The 24,841-nt window shown below is 41.6% G+C and overlaps 1 protein-coding gene across 1 annotated transcript in view; it reads left to right on the forward strand.

Annotated features, from left to right (window-relative positions):
- KCND2 (potassium voltage-gated channel subfamily D member 2) overlaps positions 1–24,841 on the forward strand; it is a 531,244-nt gene that overhangs the window by 497,499 nt on the left and 8,904 nt on the right. Inside the window, exon 2 of the mRNA XM_061637849.1 lies at positions 16,450–16,612. Coding sequence (XP_061493833.1) covers positions 16,450–16,612 — 163 coding nt within the window. The remainder of the gene's footprint in view (positions 1–16,449; positions 16,613–24,841) is intronic.

The following is a 24,841-nucleotide window of genomic DNA, read 5'->3' on the forward strand; positions in this document are numbered from 1 at the left end:
AGCTAGGATTCAACTCATGAACTATATTTTTTTTCAGGCTTTATCCCAGTGGGATTTAGCTCCTGTCACACAATGCCTTTACTATGTCCTTCTTACAGTTTTAGCTGATGCTTTAACAACTAAAATAAACAAATAGGTGGCACTTACCATGTCCTTGCATAGATGCGTAACTCACTTGTTACCTGGACACTTTGTACCTGGGGATGAGATTTTTTTTTCAGCTAGGCTCCTCCAATTTAGGCTCCCCTCTTGCTCTTAAAAATGTCATTGTGGCTTCGTTTCTTTTGTACTCATGTTTTCCTTTTTACACTGGTGTTATTAATATCAGTATAAACGAAACAAAAATATTAAGGCCATTCCCTTATATACCCTCCAGCTATCTCTTGAGAGATATTTGACTGTTTAGACTCACCTTGTAAGACAACTGTTTCGCCCCTATTTTCATTGCTCTGTACTCAGAGTACATACACTATCCATTTTGGTGACCACTTCATGCAGCTGTCAAATTTGGCCCTAGTCCCCAAAACCTTATGCTACAAGAGATTTGTTAGCCTTTAAGGTGGCACAAGACTCATTTGGTTTGGCTTTCAAGTCCCAGGGTCCCTAGACATCTTTTTGAATTCTTCAACCAGCAGGTCTTATATTTTCAGACAAAAATAAGTAATATGAATTAGAATATATTTGCTTGCTCTGTTTCAGTTTCAGTTCCTTGCACAGTATGTTCTTAGTCCCTTCTAATTTATTGAAAAGTACCTGGTGATTACTGCTACCTACAGCTTTTCATCTTTTTTATGCATTAGTAAGGAATGCCCTTGACTTTTAATAGGAAAACTGTCAGTTTCAATGACCTTCTATTTGTTTTACTTTCCCAATCTCTGCAATCCCCTTTTTATAAACTGTAAAAAAGAAAGTTCATTGTACCATCTTTCAGCAACCACAGCAGAAGTTAGACAAAAAACCCACATGGGTATAACATGTGTGGAGAGAATGTAATTGAAGTGGAAGGGATGGTATCTGTAGTACGTTTTTGGGTACATTTGTGTCTTGTGGTGTAAAATATGACACATTTTATCTGTCTGCCTTCTTTCCAGTGGTGTTTTATGCCCTCTAGTGGCTCAACAGATTATTGCGATGAAAGAACAAGGAAATATAACCCCAGTTTACACAAATAGATAGCAATACAAAATTGGGTTTGGGTGTCCAGATATAAAAAATATTGACACCAAAGTTAATAAAATAAATAAATAAAAATGTCCAATGTTAATCTTGAACAAGTGTGTGTGTGTGTGTGTGTTTAAGAGAGCCAGTGTAGTGTAGTGGTTAAGATGTTGGACTACGACCTGGGAGACCAGGGTTCGAATCTCCACATAGCCATGAAGCTCACTGGGTGACCTTGGGCCAGTCACTGCCTCAAAGTGTTTTTATCGTTTCTGTTTGCCACCCTGGGCTCCTGCTGGGAGGAAAGGTGGGATATAAATCAAATAATAAATAAATAAATAAAACCTCATGAAAACCCTATTCATAGGGTTCCCATAAGTCGGAATTGACTTGAAGGCAGTACATTTACATTTTTTATTATACATATATATAAACAAAACATTTTTGTTTTATATATAGATATAGATATAGATATGCCAATTGTTCAAGATTAAAGTTGGACTTTTTAAATTTTATTTTATTAAGTTTGGTATCAATACTTTTCATATCTGGATACCCAAACCCAATTCTGTATTGCTTTCAACAGATTATTGTGTCACGTTAATTTTCCTCTGCTTTGGCCTTATTTCATGGATAAATTGGATTCATTCCTAACTCTCAACCAGCAAAAAAAATTAGAAGTTTCTCTCCAGCATTTACTATACAATTTTTATTTTTCAAGTAGCTTGGAAAAGTATTTTATACTCTGGTCCTAAGTAAAGGAATGGTACTAAGTAAATGCCACATTGCTTTCAATGACAATTTAATGAGAATAATAATAGTTTCAATGTTCTTCTAACTGTACAAATGAGCATAAATGAGAGATAATAGTTTCTTAGCCCCTGCCTACCTACAGCTGTGGGCAATGCAGTGACCTATGATATCTGCTTTATATTGCTTAATAAATAAATAAATAATACATTTGTATAGAACTTTGAAATGCTGGAAATGCATTACCTAGCTGTAATTTTTTCAACAACCTTGTCAAGTAAATCAGTATGAACATCTCCCTTTTTGCACATGCGGAGACTGAGGCTGAGAGAGACTGGCTTGACTAAGGCTAACTAGTGAATTCATGACAAAAACAAGATTTGAACTTCCTAGCTCAGTCTCTTAGCTGCTGCAGTTCACTGGCTCTCAGCTAGCCCAGTATCATCAGAGTTTGCTGGCATGGAGGTTTCAGGCAGGGGCCTTTCCTATTACCTGCTATCTGATCATTTACTTTGGAGATGTTGGGGATCCAACCTGCAACCTTCTGCATGCACAACAAGTGCTCTGTCGCTGAGCTATGGGCCCTTTCCATGTCACATGCGGAGCTCTGTCTTCCATCTGAATCAGGAGAAGCAGTGGAGATGCTAGACCAATGTTTAGAGATGGTGATGGACTGGATGTGGGTCAGTAAATTGATGCTGAATTCTAAAAAGACAAAGGTGTTATATGTTCCAGGTTCTCGAGTCCAGGAGGTAGGGAGATGGCCTGTTCTGAATAAGGCTGTGGTCCCCTGAAAGAGACAGGTCTATAGCCTGGTGGTGCTTGTGAATCCAACGCTGTCACTGGAAGCTCCTGAAGCCTTGGTGGCCTTGGAATGTCTATTTCCAGCTAATTCACCAATTACAGCTGGGGTTCCAATTAGAATTCACATAACTGCTATTTTAAAACTGCTGCACTGGTTGCCACTTTGTTTCAAGGCCCAATTCAAGGTGCTTGTATTACTATTTAAAGCCTTAAACAACTTAGGCCCCAAATATCCAAAAACTGTCTCCGTTTAAAAGAGAGCCCCATCTGCTGACCTTTAACACTTAAGAGAGTCAGTAGGCATAGTTCTCTTGGTAGTGCTGTCACTCTAAGAAGTACAAGGAATGGTGGCCCAGGAGAGGCTTTTCTCTATGGCAGCCCCTAAACTGTGTAACTCTCCCACAGAAGTGCACCTAATATCTTATTTTATTTATTTATTTATTTATTTATTTCATTAAACTTATAGACCGCCCCATAGCCGAAGCTCTCTGGGCGGTTAACAAGAACAAAACAACATAAAAACACAATAGCATATAACACATTAAAATGCAATTAAAATACAGAATATTAAATTAAAACAATTCCAATACATACATACAAACATGATTAAGATGGTTAAAATGATTAAAATGCCTGGGCGAAAAGGAAAGTTTTAACCTGGCGCCGAAAAGATAGTAATGTTGGCGCCAGGCGTATCTGCTCTGGGAGGTTGTTCCACAATTCGGGGGCCACCACTGAAAAGGCCCTTTTCCGTGTTGCTGCCCTCCGAGCTTCCCTATAAGTAGGGACTCGGAGGAGGGTCTTTGATGATGAGCGTAGTGTATGGGCAGGTTCATATCAGGAGAGGCGTTCCAACAGGTATTGTGGTCCTGTGCCGTGTAAGGCTTTGTAGGTTAAAACCAGCACTTTGAACCGGGCCCGGAAACATATAGGCAGCCAATGCAGGCGGGCCAGAACCGGTGTAATGTGGTCGGACCATCTAGTCCCCGTTAACAATCTGGCTGCTGCATTCTGCACAAGCTGCAGTTTCTGAACCGTCTTCAAAGGCAGCCCCACGTGGAGCACATTGCAGTAATCTAATTTCGAGGTTACCAGCGCATGAACTACAGAGGCGAGGTTCTCTCTGTCCAGATAGGGGCATAGCTGGGCCACCAACCGGAGTTGGTAAAAAGCACCCTGTGCCACCGAGGAGATCTGAGCCTCAAGCGACAGGGATGTTTCTAAAAGAACTCCCAAGCTACGGATCTGATCATTCAGGGGGAGTGCAACCCTATCCAGAACAGGTCAAACAACCGCCATCTGGTCAGGAGAACCACCCACCAGCAGCATCTCAGTCTTGTCTGGATTAAGCCTCAGTTTGTTAGCTCTCATCCAATCCATTGTCGTGGCCAGACATCGGTTCAGCACGTCGACAGCCTCACCAAAGGTGAAAAGGAGAAATAGAGCTGCGTGTCATCAGCGTACTGATGGCAACGCACCCCAAAACTCCTGATGACCGCACCCAGCGGCTTCATATAGATATTAAAGAGCATGGGGGACAGGACTGACCCCTGTGGAACCCCATACCGGAGGTCCCAAGGTGCCGAGCAATGCTCCCCAACCACTACCCTCTGGGGATGGCTCGCCAAATAGGAGCGGAACCACTGCCACACAGTACCGCTCACTCCTAAATCAGTGAGTCGCCCCAGAAGGATACCATGGTCGATGGTATCAAAAGCCGCTGAGAGATCAAGGAGAATCAGAAGGGTCACACTCCCCCATCTGTCTCCCGACAAAGGTCATCATACAGGGCGACCAAGGCTGTCTCTGTGCCAAAACCGGGCCTAAAGCCGGACTGAAATGGATCCAGATAATCGGTTTCATCCAAGAGTGTCTGGAGCTGGTTGGCGACCACTCATTCCATGACCTTGCCCAGGAATGGGACATTAGCTACTGGCCGATAGTTGTTAAGATTTTCCGGGTCCAGGGACGGTTTCTTTAGGAGTGGTCTTACTGTCGCCTCTTTCAAGAGTCCAGGGACCACTCCCTCCCGCAAAGAAGCGTTAATCACCGCCCTGGCCCAGCCGGCTGTTCTAGTCCTGCTAGCTTTTATTAGCCACGAAGGGCAAGGATCCAACCTAGAAGTGGTCGCACGCACCAGACCAAGCACCTTGTCAACGTCCTCAAGCTGTACCAACTGAAACTCATCCAAAAAAACAGGACAAGACTGTGCGCTGGACACCTCAATCGATTCAACTGCTTTAACATTGGAGTCCAAGTCCTGGCGGATGCAAGAGATCTTATCCTGGAAGTGCCTAGCGAATTCATCACAGCGCGCCTGAGATGACTGCACCATGTCCATAGGGCCAGAATGTAATAGCCCTCGGACAATTTTGAAGAGCTCCGCTGGACGGCAGATCGATGATTTAATGGTGGCAGCAAAATACTGCTTTTTTGCTGCCCTCACCGCCGCTAAGTACAACTTAGTATAGGCACTTACCAGTACATAATTGCATCCATCAGGAGTTCGCCTCCATCTGCACTCAAGCCGTCTCCTACACTGTTTCATCGCTCTCAGCTCCAAGGTATACCATGGAGCCGTATGAGCTCTACAGCGAAGAGGGCGCACAGGGGCGATCGTGTCAACTGCCCGGGACATTTCTGCATTCCACAGTTCTACCAGGGCTTCGACAGGGGCGCCAGCCCTATCAGCCGGAAAACTCCCCAGAGCCCTTTGAAAATCCTCAGGAATCATTAGTCTCTTCACTGTATAGCTTTTGCAGTATGCTGAAGACATGCCCTAGACTTTGACAGTTATTTTGTTTTGTGGGACCCAGCTCTTTTGCTGAATTTATACTGTTCTGTTCTGGGAAAAGAGGGTTTTCTTCTTTTTATAGTTGTATAGTATTGTTAAAGGATTATGGGGCTGGTCTGGATGATATCTGTGAGTCCCCTCCCAGCCTATATTCTGTGCCTGTGGACAGGGCCGGCTCCAGGCACACCGGGGCCCTTGGACATCAGTCCTGGGACCTGTTGTAATCAGTCCTGGGACCTTGTGGTGATGGGCAGATAAGAAATCTTATAAATAAATAAATAAGCTAGACACAGGTGGCAACTGATGTTCCCAGGTGAGATGTGCATTCTTATCTGTATCCACTGGGTATCAGCTTACGTATGGGGCCATCCCTTGCTGGATTGGGACAATTGTCTTTATTTAGAATAAGATAGTATAAAATAAATACAGAAATTCATCTCCATTAGTGTGCAAAACTCACATATTGTGTTGTGCTGGAATGTTTGCATAACATGTTAATTCAACAATACAGATTTTTGTTGGCTTTTAATACATTCAAATTAAGTAGATAATATGATCCAGCTACTTTACAAAACGACTAGTAGGTATTTGGAAAGAAGTATTTGGAACAAATGTGTTGGATTCAGATCTTTTGTGTATTCAGAGTTTCTACCCATGGGACACTCCTGTTGGAGAAAGAGCAGAAGCAATATTTCCTGATTCCTACTCCTACTCCCCACAGCACCCTATACCTTCTGAAAATCTGCTCTGAAGGGTTGTGGGCCCCTCCAGAACAGTGTGGGAGATGGATCAAGGTGCTGCAGAGAAAGGAGGAATCGGCTAAAAAATGGATTTGGGTCCGTTCATGTATCTCACCACTATGATGATGCAAGAGTCCTTCAGACATTACACAAGCAGTTGTGGGGGGAGAGAAGTGTGAATAACTCATGCTTCTTCTTGTCTGCCCCCCTAAAATATTTCTTCAGACATCTCTTGCAACTAAGGATGGAAGGATCTGTCAATTCAGGTCCTCTCAGTTTCTCATTTTTCAATCTTAAATTCAGTTCTCCACATTTCTGCAGCAATTTGCAGAATCCTCTTGTAAATTCATCAGGATTTTAGTGTGAATTTCTCCTAATAAACACATATTTGATTGCAATTTTGACTAATGCAAGCAATTCTCCCTAATATAATGTGTTTTTCCATGTTTACATTATTCATTTTTATCCACACTTTCCCCTAAGTGTGCATTCCCTATTCCTAAGTGTGGAGTCCCTATTTCCTCTAGAATGCAGACCTTAAAGTGGTGAGGGGGGGTGAGAGTGTTGAAGAAGCTGAGAGCAATGCCGTCAGGAGTCTAGACCAAGAGGCTAGACTCAGAGGCAGGGTCACCCAAGGTGGAACAGTCAAAGCTGAGACACCAAACTAAGATGCATCCAAACTCAGAGGAAGGCAATGGTAAACCACCTCTGAATTCCTCTTACCATGAAAATCCTATGAACAGAGTATGCAAAATGCAACACGAGATAGTCCTGGAAGATGAGACCCCAAGGTCAGATGGCACTCAGCGAGCTACTGGAGAAGAACAACAGACAAGTACGAGTAGCGCTGTGACTAATGACCCCACTGGGTCAAACCCAAATAGAAGCCCAGAGGCTGATGCACACAGATGAGAAAGGAGAGTCCGGAGTTGTATGACACACACAATAGGAACATGGAATGTGAGAAGCATGAACCAGGGAAAGTTAGAAATTGTCAAGCAAGAAATGGAACGCAGCAACATTACAACACTTGGCATGAGTGAATTAAAATGGACAGGAATGGGACATTTTCAGGCAACTACAAAATATTTCATGCAGGAAATGAAAAATTAAGAAGAAATGGAGTTGCTTTAATAGTGAGAAGTGATGTAGCAAAAGCTATTAAGAGCTACAATGCAAGGTCTGAGCGAGTGATATCAATGAGATTAAACGGGAAACCTATTAACATAACCATCATCCAAGTCTACACTCCAATGGCAAACACAGAAGAAGAAGACTTGGAGAGATTTTTACAAAGAAGTACAGGATGAAATTGATCACTCACCAAAACAAGATGTTCTGACTGGAACACAAAAGTAGGGAACAGAGAAGAACTAAAAATTGTGGGAAAATGGGGCTTAGGAGATAGAAATGAAGCAGGCTAAAGATTTATTGAATTCTGTGAAGCCAATAATTTGTTTCTTGCAAACATATTTTTGAGCCACCAAAAAGATGACTTTACCAAATGGTCAATATAGGAATCAAATTGATTATATAATTGGCAGCAGAAAATGGAGAAGTTCCATACTTTCTGCGAAAACAAGACCAGGAGCAGACTGTGGTACAGATAATGAACTGCTAATATCAAAATTCAGAGTAAAGCTAAAGAAGAATAACAAAGGAATCATAATGCCAAAATACAATTTAAATAACATCCCAGAAGAGTATAAAGATCAAATAAGGCACAGATTGGAGGCTTTAAACTTACTTGATAGAGAACCAGAAGAACTATGGACAGAAGTCAGAGATATTATCAGGGAAGGATGCAAAAAGACAATACCTCTAGTTAAAAAGAGAAAAAGACCTCAGTGGATGACTGACTAAACTCTTAAAATGGTTAAAGACCAAAGAAAAGCAAAAGCAAAATGAGATAGAAACATGGTTAGAACCCTAAATGCAATAATACAGCAACTAGTACGTAGGGACAAAGAGAACTATTACAATAGTTATTGTATAGAAATATGCAAGGTAGAACAAAAAAGGTAGAACAACAGCCCTATTCCAAAAGATTAGAGAAATTGAAGGGAAATTTAAACCAAGAGTAGAGATGTTGATAGCCATGGTGACAGTCCCCCCAGGCTGAAATTGCTGCTTGTGAATGCCAGGTCGGTGAATGGTAAAACAACGGCCATTCAGGACTTGATCCTGGATGAGCATGCCGACCTGGCTTGTATTACTGAGACCTGGTTGGATGAAGCTGGGGGGGGTTAATCTCTCTCAGCTTTGCCCACCAGGTTTCTCTATGCAACAGCAGGCGAGACCTGGGGGGCAGGGAGGTGGAGTCGCAGTGGTCTATCGGGATACTATCTCCTTGACCAGGTGCCCTATCCCACAATGTCCAGGGTGTGAGTGTGTGTATTTGAAGTTGGGTGGTCGGGACAGATTAGGGATTCTGTTGGTGTACCGCCCACCCTGCTGCTCAACCATCTCCCTTCTTGAGCTAGCCGGGGTTGTCTCGGGGCTGATGTTGGAGTCCCCTCGGCTTGTGATGCTGGGGGACTTCAACATCCATGCCAAGGCCGCCCTGTCAGGAGTGCTCAGGACTTCATGGCCTCCATGACAACCATGGGTCTGTCCCAAGTAGTATCTGGCCCCACTCATGTTGCTGGCCACACCAGGGACCCTGTTTTCTGTGTGGAGGGGGATGATGGTGATCTTGGTGTGGAGGAACTTTCTATAGTTCCTTTGTCATGGACAGATCACTACCTGGTGGGGTTTAGACTCACTGGGACTCAGAACCTCTGCAGGGGTGGGGGATGGTCCACCCCAGGAGGCTGATGGATCCGGATGGTTTCCTGATGGCTCTTGGGGATTTTCCTGCCACCTCGGGAGGCGATTCTGTTGAAGCTCTGGTTGTCCTGTGGAATGGGGAAATGGCCAGGGCGGTGGACACGATCGCTCCTGAGCATCCCCTCTCACGAAGTGGAGCCAAACCGGCCCCTTGGTTTACCAATGAGCTGGCGGTGATGAAACGAATGAGACGGAGACTAGAGCGACGTTGGTGGAAGACTCGGAGCGAGTCTGACCGAACACGGGCTAGAGCCTATTTGAAAGCCTACTCCGTGGCAGTGCGGGCAGCAAAGAAATCATTCTTTTCTGCCACCATTGCATCTGCGGGGAGCCGGCCAGTGGAGCTGTTTCGAGTGGTCAGGGGTCTTTTACATTCTGGCCCCCGAGAGGGTAATATAGACCAGTCAACAGCCCGCTGTCAAGAGTTTGCACTGCACTTTGCAGATAAAATCGCTCAGATTCGTTCCGACTTAGACGCTATAATTGATACAATCTCAGGGGATGTAACTTTGGCTCCTGTCTGTCCAATAATGATGGATTTTTTTCAATTTGTACAGCCTGAGGATGTGGACAAGATCCTTGGAGAGGTGAGAACCACCACATGTCTGCTAGACCCTTGCCCTTCCTGGCTTATAAAAAGTGCCAGAGAGGGACTGGCTGAGTGGGTGAAGGGAGTGGTTAATGCCTCCTTACACCAAGGCAGAGTACCAGGTTGCCTAAAGGAGGCAGTTGTAAGGCCTTTGTTAAAAAAGCCCTCCCTGGACCCCTTCATAATGGATAATTACCGGCCAGTGTCCAATATTCCATTTTTGGGTAAGGTAATAGAGTGTGTGGTGGCCTCCCAGCTCCAGATATTCTTGGATGAAACAGATTATCTGGATCCATTTCAGTCTGGTTTCAGGCCTGGTTATGGGACGGAGATGGCTTTGGTCGCCTTGGTGGACGACCTACGCAGAGAACTGGACAGGGGAAGTGTGTCCCTGTTGGTTCTGCTGGACCTCTTAGCGGCTTTCGATACCATCGACCATGGTATCCTTCTGGGCCGCCTTGCCGGGATGGGACTTGGGAGCACTGTTTTGCAGTGGCTCAGTTCCTTCCTGGAGGGACGAACCCAGAAAGTGATGCTGCGGGATTACTGTTTGACTCCTTGGCCATTGGCCTATGGGGCTCAGGGCTCAGTTTTGTCCCCTATGCTATTTAACATCTACATGAAACCGCTGGGAGAGGTTGTCCGGAGGTTTGGGGTTTGGTGCCATCAGTATGCTGATGACACCCAACTCTATTTCTCCTTTCCACCTAATTCCAAGGAAGCCGTCTCGGTTTTAAACCAATGTCTGGCATCAGTGGTGACACTTAATCCAGACAAGACAGAGGTGCTCCTGGTCAGTCGTAAGGCAAATTAGGGAATAGGGATACAGCCTGTGCTAAATGGGGTTACACTCCCCCTGAAGACACAGGTTTGCAGTTTGGGTGTGCTCCTGGACTCAGCGTTAAATTTGGAGTCCCAGGTTTCTGCGGTGGCCAGGAGTGCTTTTGCACAGTTAAGATTAGTGTGCCAACTGCTCCTGTTCCTTGAGCAGTCTGATCTGGCCACAGTGACACATGCCTTAGTTACATTCCGTTTAGATTACTGTAACACGCTTTACGTGGGGCTGCCTCTGAAGACTGTTCGGAAACTTCAGTTGGTACAACGTGCTGCAGCCAGAATGTGAACTGGGGCTGGTTACAGGGACCATACTAACCCCCTGTTAAAGCTCCACTGGTTGCCAGTCTGTTTCCGGACACAATTCAAAGTGCTGGTGATGACCTATAAAGCCCTATACGACTTAGGTCCAGGCTATTTATCAGACCGTATCTCCCTGTATGAGCCTGCCCAGGCCCTGAGATCCTCAGGAGAGGCCCTTCTCTCAATGCCCACATCTTCTCAAGTAAGACTAGTGGGGATGCGTGAGAGGGCCTTCTCAGTGGCTGCCCCTAGGCTTTGGAATTCCCTTCCTAGGGAGGTAAGAATGACCCCCTCCTTGCAGTCCTTCCGCCAACAAGCAAAGACCTTCTTATTCCAACAAGCCTTTGGAACTGAAGGCTGTTAAGGATAGGGCGTGAAGGGTGCTGCATTGCTAATGTCTATTATTTTATTTTTAAACTAGTTTGAACTCTTTTAGCTATATGTGTATGGTTTTAATATTGGAAATAGTTTAATTTTATTTTAATGTAGACTTTGTATGTTTTAATTATATGTATTTTTATCTGGAAGCCGCCATGAGTTCCAGTTTTAGGGAAATGGTGGGGTATAAATAAAGACAATATGACAATATGACAATATAACAGGGGAATACACTGACTGACTAAGATAAAATAAACACTACACTGAAGAACTATACAATACACTGAAGAACTATATAAAAGAGATGCAAGGATGACAGATTCATTCACAGAGAAACTGTATGATGAAGAACCAGAAATTTTAGAATGTGAGGTGAAAGCTGCTCTTAAAATACTTGGAAGAAACAAATCACCAAGAACAGATGGCATACCAATAGAGATGCTGCAAGTTACTGAGACTGAATCTGTCCAAATTTTCAGGGCCGGCTCCAGGCATGCCAGGGCCCTTGGGCATCAGCTTGCCCTGGGCCCCAGCGTGTGTGTGTGCGGGCGCACGTGCATGCAACCCCCACCTACCTGTCTGCTGTCTTTTACCATTGCCCTTAACAAAGATGGCGGCCATGGTTTCCCTAAGGGGATGATGCCTCCGCCGCCATCTTTGTTGATGGCACGCATGCGTGCTATGCACGTGCATCTCTGCCATCAACTAAGATGGCGGCAGGGGCTTCAGTACCTTAGGGAAACTGGCTGCCATCTTCATTAAGGGCAATGGTACAAGACAGCAGACAGGTAGGTGGGGGTGCAGATCACGGAAGGGGAGTGGAGGGGTGGCTGAGGGGCCCTGTGTAGCTCCAGGGGCCGTCAGGCCAGTGCCCCACCTGGCCGCTCTTTAGAACCGGCCTTGCAAATTTTGATAAAGATTTGTCAACAAATATGGAAAACTAAACAATGGCCTACAAACTGGAAACTTTCATTATACATCCCAATTCCAAAGAAAGGGGATCCCAGGGAATGTAGCAATTATCAAACTATTGCCTTACTATCCCGTGCAAGTAAAGTAATGCTCAAGATTCTACAACAACTACTTACCATATATGGAGTGAGAAATGCCAGATGTCCAAGCTGGATTTAGAAAAGGAAGAGGTGCCGGAGATCATATCGCAAACATACATTGGATAATGGAACGGACCAAGGAATTTCAGAAGAAAATCACCCTGTGCTTTATAGGTTACAGCAAAGCCTTTGATTGTGTAGATCATGAAAAACTATGGAATGCTTTAAAAGAAATGGGGGTGCCACAACATCTGACTGTCCTGATGCGCAACATATACTCTGGACAAGAGGCTACTGTAAGGACAGAATATGGAGAAACCGATTGGTTCCCAATCGGAAAGGGTGTGAGACGGGGGTGTATTTTATCACCCTATTTGTTTAATCTATATGCAGAACATATCATACGGAAAGTGGGATTGGACCAAGATGTAGGAGGTGTGGAAATTGGAGGAAGAAATATCAATAATTTAAGATATGCAGACGATACCATACTACTAGCAGAAACCAGTAATATTTGAAATGAACGCTGTTGAAAGTTAAGGAGGAAAGCACAAAAGCAGGACTACAGCTGAACATCAAGAAGACTAAAGTAATGACAACAGAAGATTTGTGTAACTTTACAGTTGACAATGAGGACACTGAACTTGTCAAGGATTATCAATACCTCGGCACAGTCATTAACCAAATTGGAGACAATAGTCAAGAAATCAGAAGAAGGCTAGGACTGGGGAGGGCAGCTATGAGAGAACTAGAAAAGGTCCTCAAATGCAAAGATGTATCACTGAATACCAAAGTCAGGATCATTCAGAGCATGGTATTTCCGATCTCTATGTATGGATGTGAAAGTTGGACAGTGAAAAAAGCAGATAAGAGAAAAATCAACTCCTTTAAAATGTGGTGTTGGAGGAGAGCTTTGTGCATACCATGGATTGTGAAAAAGACAAATAATTGAGTGTTAGAACAAATTAAACAGAACTAACACTATAAGCTAAAATGATGAAACTGAGGTTATCATACTTTGGATACATGATGAAAGGACACGATTCACTAGAAAAGACCATAATGCTGGGAAAAACAGAAGGGAGTAGAAAAAAGAGGAAGACCAAACAAGAGATGGATTGATTCCATAAAGGAACCCACAGACCTGAACTTACAAGATCTGAATAGAGTGGTTTATAACATGCTATTGGAGGTCGCTGATTCATAGGTTTGCCATAAGTCACAATCAACTTGAATGTGCATAACAATAATGGCAACAACCCCTAATACATGTGTATGGGTAAGCATAGTTTGGCTGGAGAGCTGCACAGCAAAATTTGGTGGAGAGCATATTTCAAGGGATGGCTGTGTTTCAGTACTCATATTGTTTTGGCAAGTGTAAATTTGATAGATTCCCCTTTAAATGAGAACTGAATTGAACTTCTCCTCCATCCCTACTTACAACCCATAAAAAAGAGCACTCCCAATACATTTTTAATGTCAACCATTTACATTATATTTCTTCATTATTTATTTGTGGATTTATAAGCTGCTTCGCAGTGCACAATAAGATAAAGTAAGACAAAATGCAAAAAATTACAGACTCAGTAAACTAAAAGCAACAAGCCCATTTCTACAACTCTGCAATTTTATTCCATAAAAGTACTAGGACACACTTCAGGGAAAATTTTAAACAAAAATAGCTGCCTAAACATTAATATGCTTCTCTAATTTCAGCTGGTAAGTTTAGCTTCATTCTCTGCTAAAGACAATACTTTCAACTCACTTTCTGCTAATGTTTTGGAAGCCATACAAGGGAATCATGGAACAAATCCTGGTTGCCATCCTTGTTATTTTACTTTTATTTTATTTTAAAAAAAAGGTTAATCAGCAAGATTAATATCACTACTAAATTCTGGAAACAAGATCATAGCAAGAACAGCTTTCTAGGTGTTCAAAATAGTCCACCAATGGGGCAAAGGAAACTCAAAGGCTCAGCTGGCCTCTATAGTTGTGGAATTGAAAAAGGAGGGAGGATACGAAATTGAAAGTCTCTTTAGGTAGAACAGGAAAGGGAGGGCTGCCACATCTGGAATCACTAGTGAGGACTGTAGATGGTGGGTACCCCTTTATGTTTTATCTGATATTTGCTTTTTAAGCTTTTGGATAGAGAACATGCAATTTGTCTGTGACCTAAAATATGCTATGTAGACATTTTATACTATTACAAATGCTAATAGTTCATTTGGCTCTTGAATAATATGATGGGCGCTTTATGTTTAAGGTGCTGTAAACAGGTTGTTCTTCATAAACAATTAGTAGCATTGTCAAACTATTTTGGGGATACATTCACACAACACCTTGGTCTTTTCAGGGAATGTTTGGAGTGATTGCAGTGAGCAGAATGCTGGCTGTTGAGCAGGGAGACCTTGATTAAAATCCCTTTGCTGACATGAGGCTCATGGGATAGGCTTCGATAAATCTCTATGCAAGAGCCTAACAATCTTGAGAGGATAAACAGGAAAATCCCTTGGAATGTTGTTCTGAAGCCACTGAAAGAAAGGTGATATATAAAAGTGATAAATAGGAATATAGAAAGTTGCTTTATACCCATGGTGTCCAACACAGTCACCACTCGTCACATGTGGTAAAACGGCTATTGACCTGTAGAGAATTGGTGGTTTACTTGTACCACCTATTTTTAATTTTTTTCCATAAAATTATTTTATACATGTACCAGTTCAAGAGTGTCTGCTCTCCACAACAATCACAGATTCATCCTTGGGTCTTAGTGAAAACATATGACAGATTTCTCACTAATTCTGTCAATAAATAATTCAAAATATTATTTTGTGTATTTTTCTACCCTCAATAACAGTTAATATTTTTTGTCATGTGGCAAAAATATTAACACGTTTGCCACACTTTTGGCAAGTATGAAAAAACTATTGGACAGCGCTGCTTTATACCAAGTCAACCCATTGGTCCATCTAGCTCAGTATTGCCTACACTGACTGGCAGCTCTCTAGGATTTCAGACTGGAGTCTTTTCCTGGAGATGCTAGGTATCGAATGTGAGACCTTCTGAATGTAGAGCATGTAGTCTACCACTAAGCTGTGCCCTCTCCCCAAAATAATAATTCTGGTGCTCAGCCCACAGCCCATGTAGGCATCTATTCATATGGGAAGTACCTTGTGAAGCAGCACTTAAGATCATGAGAAGAGCCCTGTGAAATCAGAAGAGCAATGGTCCATCTACTCCAGATTCATCAGCAACTGCGTCTCAACCAGGAACGTCTGCTTAGCTATCATAGCCAATAGCCATTGATAGGTCTAAACAGCAAACATTTGTCTAAACCTCTTTTAAAGCCATAGGAGCCAATGGCTAGCAGCACAGCCTGGGACAGGCAATTCCCTAAGCTAATTGTGCATGATGTGCACTGATTCTATTGCCAATTAATTTGATCTGATGACCCATAATCCTAAAATTTAAGATTATGAACAAGGGAGAAAAAAATCTCTATCCATTTTCTCCACACCATGCATAAATCTTTATCATCCCCTCCACTTAGTCACCTTTCAGCTTAGTCTTTTCTCAAAGGGAAGATGTTCCAACACTTTGCTCTTTTTAGGCAATTTTCATTTTTTCATTTTCAAAGGTCATTTCCAATACTAGGTTTGTGCTAGTATAAAGAACTCCCACTTGCCAAAGACAAGGCACACAATTATCACTGATTCCTTCTATCCAATGCAGAACAACTGCAGAAAAACTGCTCCAGGCAGATAGAGGGCCTTCTCCCACAGCAAGGGATTTGGTACAGAGGGTTACCATAGATAGGATGAAGAGATGAAAATTGGGTGCCCACTTTGTGCAAGTGGAAATGTTTTCCCCTGGCTCATAATCACCACTGGATACAATCCTGTAGACTTTCACCATCTGAAATAAAGTTTTCAGCATATTTTCAAATTGCTTTCCATTTCTACACTGTTAGATGCTTAATGGGGCACCTACTGTATTCCCATAAGCTCTAAAGCAGACCTCATAGTTGGAACATGCTGCCGTGGCAGTGCTGTCATGTGAATCTATCAGACCCACTTTCAAGCTTGGAAATTTGAGTGAATCAAACTACAAAAAGTTATTTACAAACAAAAATGAAGTGATAATGTGACTGTTTTAGGTAAAATTCTAACATGGGACGTGTCAAAATTTTAAAACAGACTTCTTTTTTCTCCACCCCAGGTATGGTGACATGGTGCCGAAGACAATAGCTGGGAAGATATTTGGTTCGATTTGTTCCCTAAGTGGGGTCTTAGTCATTGCCCTTCCAGTCCCTGTCATTGTCTCCAATTTCAGTCGTATCTACCACCAGAATCAACGAGCAGATAAGCGCAAGGCACAAAAGGTGTGCTTCCCCTTTCCATTCTACATTCTGATTTGGTATGGAGTAGACACAAGGTGGTTCCTGTATATGCTGTATGTTATCAAAGTGAAATTGTCATTATTAATAAAGATATTACAACTTCGCAACCTCAATGCAAATTTATCTATTTGAAATTAGCTTTCGGTATTGCCTCAAAGAAATAACTTCTTGGTTGGTTTGACAAATAATAAACTTAACACTTATTTTCAATTAATATATGCAAGCACGTGTTTAAAACAGAACTGAAGAACCTGTGGCCCTCCAGATGTTGGACTCCACCTTCCATTGGCCCCAGTCAGCATTGCTAATGGTCAGGGATGATGGGAATTGTAGCCCAACACGTCTGGAGGACCAACAGGCTCCCCATACCTGATCTAAAATCACACTATGCTTCTGTGGAGGAAGGTTGGGAAGCAGTGTTTGTTGATTCTTTGTTTCTTCTGAACCCCCTGAAAATATGCTCTGGAGAATTGAGGGACCTTCTGCAATAGCATGGGAGGGGAGGTAGTATAGGATGCTGTAGGGGGAAGGAGAAATTGCAACCATTACATCCCCTCTCCTTTCTACAATGGATTTCAGTCCCTTCTGTGAATGAAAGGAATCCTTTCATTTGTAGAAGCCAACTTTGGATCCAATTCTGTCTTATAATCATTGAAGACCTCTGTTATGTTATGTTAAAATATTTGTCAATGAGTCCAAACATAAGCTTTAAACGTTTGTGTGATATGACTTCCATTTTAAAAAGACAGTATGTTTTAAAATGATTTTGAATGTATTTTAATAAATTTTGAGAATGTATTATTGATTTTCAAAACCTGTAAATATAATAGAGCATTCATGTGGATGGAATTGGGGTTTGCAATAACATTGTAAGTGCTAACCCAAAACATCTATTTCAGCCTGTAATTTCTTTCTGTACATAAAATATTGATATACCACCCTTCATTCTTCCTGATTTCAGAGTGGATTGCAATGACTATCTCTATGTGTGCCTATATAAGAGAAAACCCCACTGAAATCAATAAGGTTTAGTTCTGAGTAAACTTGCATAGGCATGAATTCCACGTGGCCCTTAAGCCATTTTAATTAATTTATATGGGATGAGCTACCAGTTTTAGTGGTTTTGTAGGGGCATTTTATTGTTATTTTTCCAAACAACATAATGCTCATCCTGTTTTGTTTTGTTTTTTAAAAAATCCCTTTCTATCATCCTTTCTTTCCATCTGTACATTTATCCATTCATGGGATTTCCATGAAATGTTTAATCTCTGAACAGCCAAGGAATTATGAATGAAGTGTTCTTCATAATCGACAAAACTGAGTTCACTCTAAATGGCAACAGGAAAGTTTAATTAACGATCCACATAAACCCTGGTTCTCTGGACAATTCTAGTGTGCTGTTTTTAATAAAATGTGCAGTAACTAGGAGCTTAAGGAAAAGGTGACTTTTGCATCTATCACTAAGCCAAGGCATTTCACATTATTGTGATCTAATGAGGAACCTTTGCTTTATGTTACTTATTCTTAATCTCTTGTTTTATTTCCTAAATTATCATGGAAACTGCTGGAGGGTGATTTAACTGCCCTGCTATTTGGCCAAAGCAGAGTACAAGCAGGTTATAAAAATATTTTTTTTAATACTTCATTAATTCCTGAAATACTCCCAGGATTTGAGCAATGCTTTAAAACTACCTCCTTGTGGAATAAAGTGCACTTTCATAGGGGCCACATAAACATGACTTTTAAATTAAGAAAATTGTTAACTTCACTGAAAATGTGAGGTTATAATTAAGAGAAGAGCTTGGCCTACATCTTCATACAGAACAAATGCTAAGCACAGTTTGTGCTCTGACTGCTATCCCTTCAGGAACTGTAAATCCTCTATCAGTCATACACATAGATTTCTATGAATAGATGAGGAAAATAAAGTTTAAATGCTGGTACAATTCATAAATAGCTGAACTTTAAATAAATCCTGTTCCAAGGATATCATGTTGTCTGTGAATAGTTCTGTGCGGAAAAAGCAAGGAAACCCTAAATTCTCAAATGCAAGGTTCCTTTATATTTTACAAATCAAAACTCTTGGTGTAATCAAGTATATAGGCCATGGGTGCTGCAATCCAATGATTGCCCATGGAGAGGGCTCTCCTTGCTCTTGGAGAGGAAGATCTGAAGAATCCTATGGTCCCTGGGAGAGGATCCCAAGAGCCAGAGGATTTTTTAGACCTATCTCTCCAAGGGTAAGGAGAGAAGTTCACCCTCAGAGAGAATTGACCTCATATCCCTTCTCTGTGACTATGAGGCTGCAGAAAGATCTACAGCCAGTGTCCTTCCACCACAGTGCCAACTTTGGGGGTGTGCTGGAAAACACTGTGGAGCCACAAGATCCAAAGCACTCCTGTTCCCCTTATATCATCCCTACCCCAGAAAGGAGGACTGTCCCTGTAATGTCTGTACCTTATATCCCTACTAACTCTGGGAGAATGTTTGAAAAGGGTAGAAAACAAAAAAAGGAAAGAAAAAAGACCACACATACCCTTTCCGCCCTGCCTGCATGAGCTCGTCAGGGCTTGGGAAAAGATGAGTCATCCACCTTCAGTTCTCCCTCCATTCCACCCCCTTTGGGATTGTTTCATTAATCCATTTTCTTTGAATTCAGTGAACAAATTAGTCTCCTCCCCCTGCATCATTCTCTTTCATATTAGAACATCAAGAGTATGAAGAATAAATGCTAACTGCAAAAGTTCATGCTTACTTTCTACGTAAATTAAAAGTCTTGTAAGGATAGCAAATAGGTACAATGATATTAAAATTAAATCAAATCTGTCTCTTTTACAAAAATCAGACAGATGTCTTTTTTTGTCAGTCTTAAGGGCTAGCTATGAAAAGAGAGGAGAGAGAGTGAGGATTTCGAATCACTGTTTTTGGTAGAGCGTTGTCCTCTGAAATATCGGAAAATGTCTGATAATAACCTCGGAGCTGGGAAGAAAACCAAGGGACTTTAAAAGGTCCTGAACTGATTATGTATTATAACAGAAAATGGCAAGGAATTCTCCAAAGGCACTGAGCCCAGTGTGTGTTTACTAGATAGCCAAGCTGTTCACACAAAATAAATACACCCTTTTTATGACATAGACCCAGAATTCCTAGTATACAAGCAAGCAAGAAGAGGGTGAATTCTATTTTTGGTATTCCCTAATAAATAATGTTGGAATCATTAATCCTGGCATTATTGCAACAAGTGAGGAAATAAATTGTTAATTTAAAAGTCTTTTATTGTACATTGGCCACAGACCTTTACAATATTATTAAACTCATTTAAAATACTAAAAGAAAGAAAGATAAGATTTAAAACAGGTCAGGAAATCAGCATTAAATATCTCAATAACATCATTATAACTGTTAAAACAATCATATTAAAAGTTCTAAATTTTCCAAGTAACAAAGACACAACCTCTTCGCTGCTAGAGCAAACTGAGCCACGTTATATGTGATATACCCATTTTTATCCCATAATAAAGTACGACATTCTGTGGAGATTGATCTGAAAATAGCTGCATAATGGGAGATAGGAACTTCCCTCTGGGATCCTCAAAAAGTGGGCAGAACCACAAGTAATGTGTGATGTCCTCAATCTGGCACATCTCCGCTCTTCATATGGGACCCCATGATATCTCCCATCAAGATAAGCTGAGGGCATCAGCTGAAACCTAAATTCAGTAAAAGCCTTGCAGAGATTAGAGCACATCAGGATCTCAAGATAGTATGCCTTTAAATGATTTAACTTACTCTTAGGAAACCACATGGAACACTGAGCACCAATGATTGCTGCCCTGTCCTGATTTTCATCATGATCAAAAATCCAATTTTTAAGGGCACATGAGTTAAGGGATAACAACCTGTCCATAGTAAGGTTATAATCTTCAAGGTTTGCCTGGCACTGCTGTGCCCAACCTCAGAGTCTCAGCTGCTCAAACCAACAAAGCTTAGTCAGATATTGGTCTCCCATCCCATTTAATCTGTGCCAGTATCTAAAAAAGGAAAGGTCAGTACTGGCTGCAATTGAAGGAAGGCGAGCTCAGCTCTCAGATGGGCTGATGGTGGTCTGGAGAGAAGTCCAAAATCTGTTTCATAAATTTATTTTGGAGAACCTTCAACATGAATTTGAGGTGTTATTTGGGCAATAATTTTAGCTGTAAAAATCTTCAGGGAAGGATTGACCAACTGACCTCCCCTGGGAAAGAAAAACTTCCTAACATGTCCAATAGACCTAGAATTTGCTAATTTAACTGCAGCTAAGTGGTGCTTAAGTGTGATAAACACTTGCTAAAATGAAGCCCTAAATATTTAAATAATTGAACCTGTTCAATGTTATGCCCATCAAGGGACCACTTATGCACTGGTGCTCCTTTCCCAAAAACCATAATTTTGGATTTGGAATAGTCAGAGCTTGGAAAAGTTCCTTTTTTGAACTACAACTCCCATCAGCCCCAGCCAGCATGGCCACTGGATTGGGCTGTTGGGAGTTGTAGTTCAAAAAGGTAACTTTTCCAAGCTGTGGGAATAGTTGACCTTCAAGTGTTCCTCTTTACAAAGCTGACCAAAGTTACCTAGCATTCTTTGGAGTCCTATTTTGTTTAGCGAAACCAAGACCAAATCATCAGCATAAAGCAATATTGATACTTTCCAATTTTCAGTTGAGGGAGGAAAGGATAGGGAGACCATGCCAGGAATTAAATCATTTATATACAGGTCGAACAGAAAGGGGGGCAAAATACAGCCTTGCTTCACTCCTCGGTTGATGGAGATTGATTGTGTCAAAACACCTGGGAGACTAACCTTTACTTGCATTAGGTTATCCAGGTGTAGTAATTGAAAAGCCAAAATAGCCTTTTGTCAGTGGTAGTCATGGCCAGTTTTTGCCATAATCGCTTCCTGTCTATCAAATCAAAGGCTGATGAAAAATCTATAAAAGCGGCAAAATTAAATTAGTTTGGGCTCTTGGCATATTTTCTAATGAAATGATAAAGTACATATGCCTGGTCGATTGTACTCCTGCCCTTCCTGAATCCCACTTGCTCGTCATAAATAAAGGAGTAGTCATTATCCCATTTCTGAAGTTTAAGCACAAGATACCTTACATATAGTTTGGATGCCACATTTAAAAGGCTGATAGGTCTATAGTTATTAGGATCGCCTTTCTTAAAAATTGGCACCACAACCTACTGGAAGTTTGCCAGTATAGTTAATATATGTAATATATGTAAACAATTTCGCTAAATTGGTGCCCACCAGTTGGCATCTACAATAAAAACCTCTGGGAGGATCATGTCCTCCCCAGGTGCTTTTCCAGGTCACAAGGCTGCAATTAATTCTATAACTTCAAAAGGGGAGACAGGAGGCCAATCAGGAAGGTTGGGAGGTGGGCTTGTCCCTGGCAGCTGTGGTTTTCCAGTGCTATCGAAGATGGCACTAAAATGGGGAAACCATTTTTCAGGTGTGATTTAACATACATCTTTATACATGCTGTAAGATGAGTCTCCCTGTATCAGTTTCCAAAACTTTGTTTCATCCCCTTCAAAAAGGTCAAGACCTAAGGATTTCCAGTTATTTTCATAAAACGCTCTTTTTTCCTCCTAAGTTTTTATAATCACTTTGCTGGTTTTGGAGAAGCATGATAGCTTCATTTGAGCTAGAACATCTTACCAACCTTGCGAATCTGTTTAGTTCCTTTCTCTTAGATTTGCATTCCCTGTCAAACCATGACCATGCTGCCTTAACTGAGGAAGTTATGGTCAAGTATGGTCAAAATTCTATTTTTGGTGTTCCCCAATAAATAATGTTGGAAACATTAATCCTGGCATTTTTCCAACACATCAGGAAATAAATTTATACTTGTCACCTATCATCTCGACCTCCCAGAATGCCAGCATTTTTAGAGTTTCCAGATTTCGTATCTATTAGATGAAGTTCACTATTAAGGTTCTGTTGCCGGACCTACCACAAAACAAAGGGAAGCAGTTGCTTCAGGCAACAGATTTCTAGAAGAGTGCCATTTTCCTGTTTCCAAATTCGAGCTGTGTGTCAGTCAAGAACTGAGTGACAGAAGGGAGTCATTTTGCCTATTTGCCTCATGTAAGAAATTATGAAAGACCAGCCAAGAAGATGCAACTGGCAGGCAAACTTGGGTTCCAGCGACAAATTTATTATACAAATTTAGTAATTGAATTCAAGACACATACAGTTACAAGACAGGTACTGTATCTATTCATTCCAGGAGGAGAGGTCATAGATTTTCAGAAAGTTCCATTTGGCAAGTTTGTCTTGGTATTTTTGTATGTGCAAAGAGGAATCTTAAAGAATCTTTAATCTTAAGTATTCTGCCCTTCCTCCAGGGGCTATAAAACTCACAGCTGCCTTTATACACATCAGCATTCTACTGCTTAAGGAAAGAAATTGAAAACATCACAGCAAAGACAGATTACTTGCTCTAGTACTACCTGTATTCCCTGTTTTGTTCTGTGGTGTGTGTTTTTTCTTCCTGTTGCACAAAAAGAAAAGTGCTTTGCATTGGCTAAATCAAAGTCCTTTTACTGCACCTGACAAAACACTCAGGTGGCAGATGCTAATGGAAAAAATACAGTTCTTTCATTCTCTGATGACATACAGAAACCATCCATTCTCCACCTGGCACCTCTCGGGGACTAAACATATTAAATCGCCCCAGTGAATTCTGTCAAAAGCAGCTGAATATGAACAGTAACTGATAAGTTCAATTTTGGCAGCCTGTTCTATGATTAGTATTGCAGCGGCAGCATGAGGGGAAAAAATGACATGAGTAATTTCAAGAGCAGCTAAGTGATATTTACTGGACTTGTATTTGCTTGGAACACCGCTTACAAAAGAGGGAATTGCCCACAGATTGCACCTGCCAGTAATGTTGCATTGCAAAGATTTAATATAGCTAAGGGGTTTTTGCCAAAAAGTGCTGGAAGGCTACAAGAAAACATGCTGTTCTGTCCCTCTTTGATTTTACATGGTGCATGCGAGTCTCTGTGCGCACGCATGCATTCGCGCACACACAGACAGACACTATCGTGGATAGGAAAATACCTAACCTCCATTTGATGTGGACTCTTAAGACCATGACATGACCCAGCTTGATGACAATATGAGTGTGCATATCTGGACAAGGTTTAGGGCTGGCCCCATTATGGATTACAGTGAGACATTTGCCTCACATTTCAGATTCTGGATGTTACTAAATGGTATAAGATGATGATGATGATGTTGATGATGATGGCATGCCTCAGATGCCAAAATGTCATGTGCCCACCTTGGACTGAGTTGTGTGTGTGGCAAAATTATTGTGGGATTGTTTCATCTTCAGCACAACTTAAAACTCACTCCATGTTTATTGCATGATGAATTACAATGCCACTTGGTTTTCCCTCTGTGCTATCCAATGACAGTTGCTTCATCAGCAGTAACTTTCTAGTGTTGTGTGACATCCTTATATTAATTATCTCCGCATACATTAGATCAAGATTACTTCAGGCCACATTGTACAATATAGGGGCTGCCATGTGGAGGCTACTTGAACAATGACTGTACCATTAAACAACTTCCTATATTCTTTAAGAGCATGAAGTACTAGATTTGGGTTAGGACCTGGGAGACCAAGGTCCAAATCTCCACTCAGTCATAAAACCTACTGCGTGATGTTGAGCCAGTTATATCTCTCAGCCTAACCTACCCCACAAGGCTGTTGTGAGGATAAAATGCAGAGGAAGATAAGCATGTATGCCACCTTGAGCTCCTTGGAGGAAAGGAGGGATATAAATGTAATAATATAAATTTATAAAATAAATTTATATTTATTTTGCTGAGATGACAGCTCAGACAGACATTCCTTTTCCAACATTAAATGTTGTATAAGTGGTGAAACGATTATGATGGCATGGGGTCCCATCTGACTTCTTTTCCCAGCACTCCAAACCCAGCTTCATAACAAAGAAAACTGTACGAACCAACTGTACATGTAAGGCCAACTGTGCATGCCGTTTAGTATGCATATCTAGTATGTTAGCCAACTGCTGATAAATTGGGGAGGATGATGGTGGGCCACTAGAAAAGGTTTGGCAGGCCAGAGATTTTGCACCTCTGATTTATAGCAATAATAATTCCAGTTGTAGAACCAGTAAATGTGCT

Source organism: Rhineura floridana, chromosome 8 (genome assembly GCF_030035675.1).
Source record: "Rhineura floridana isolate rRhiFlo1 chromosome 8, rRhiFlo1.hap2, whole genome shotgun sequence".
NCBI lineage: Eukaryota > Metazoa > Chordata > Lepidosauria > Squamata > Rhineuridae > Rhineura > Rhineura floridana.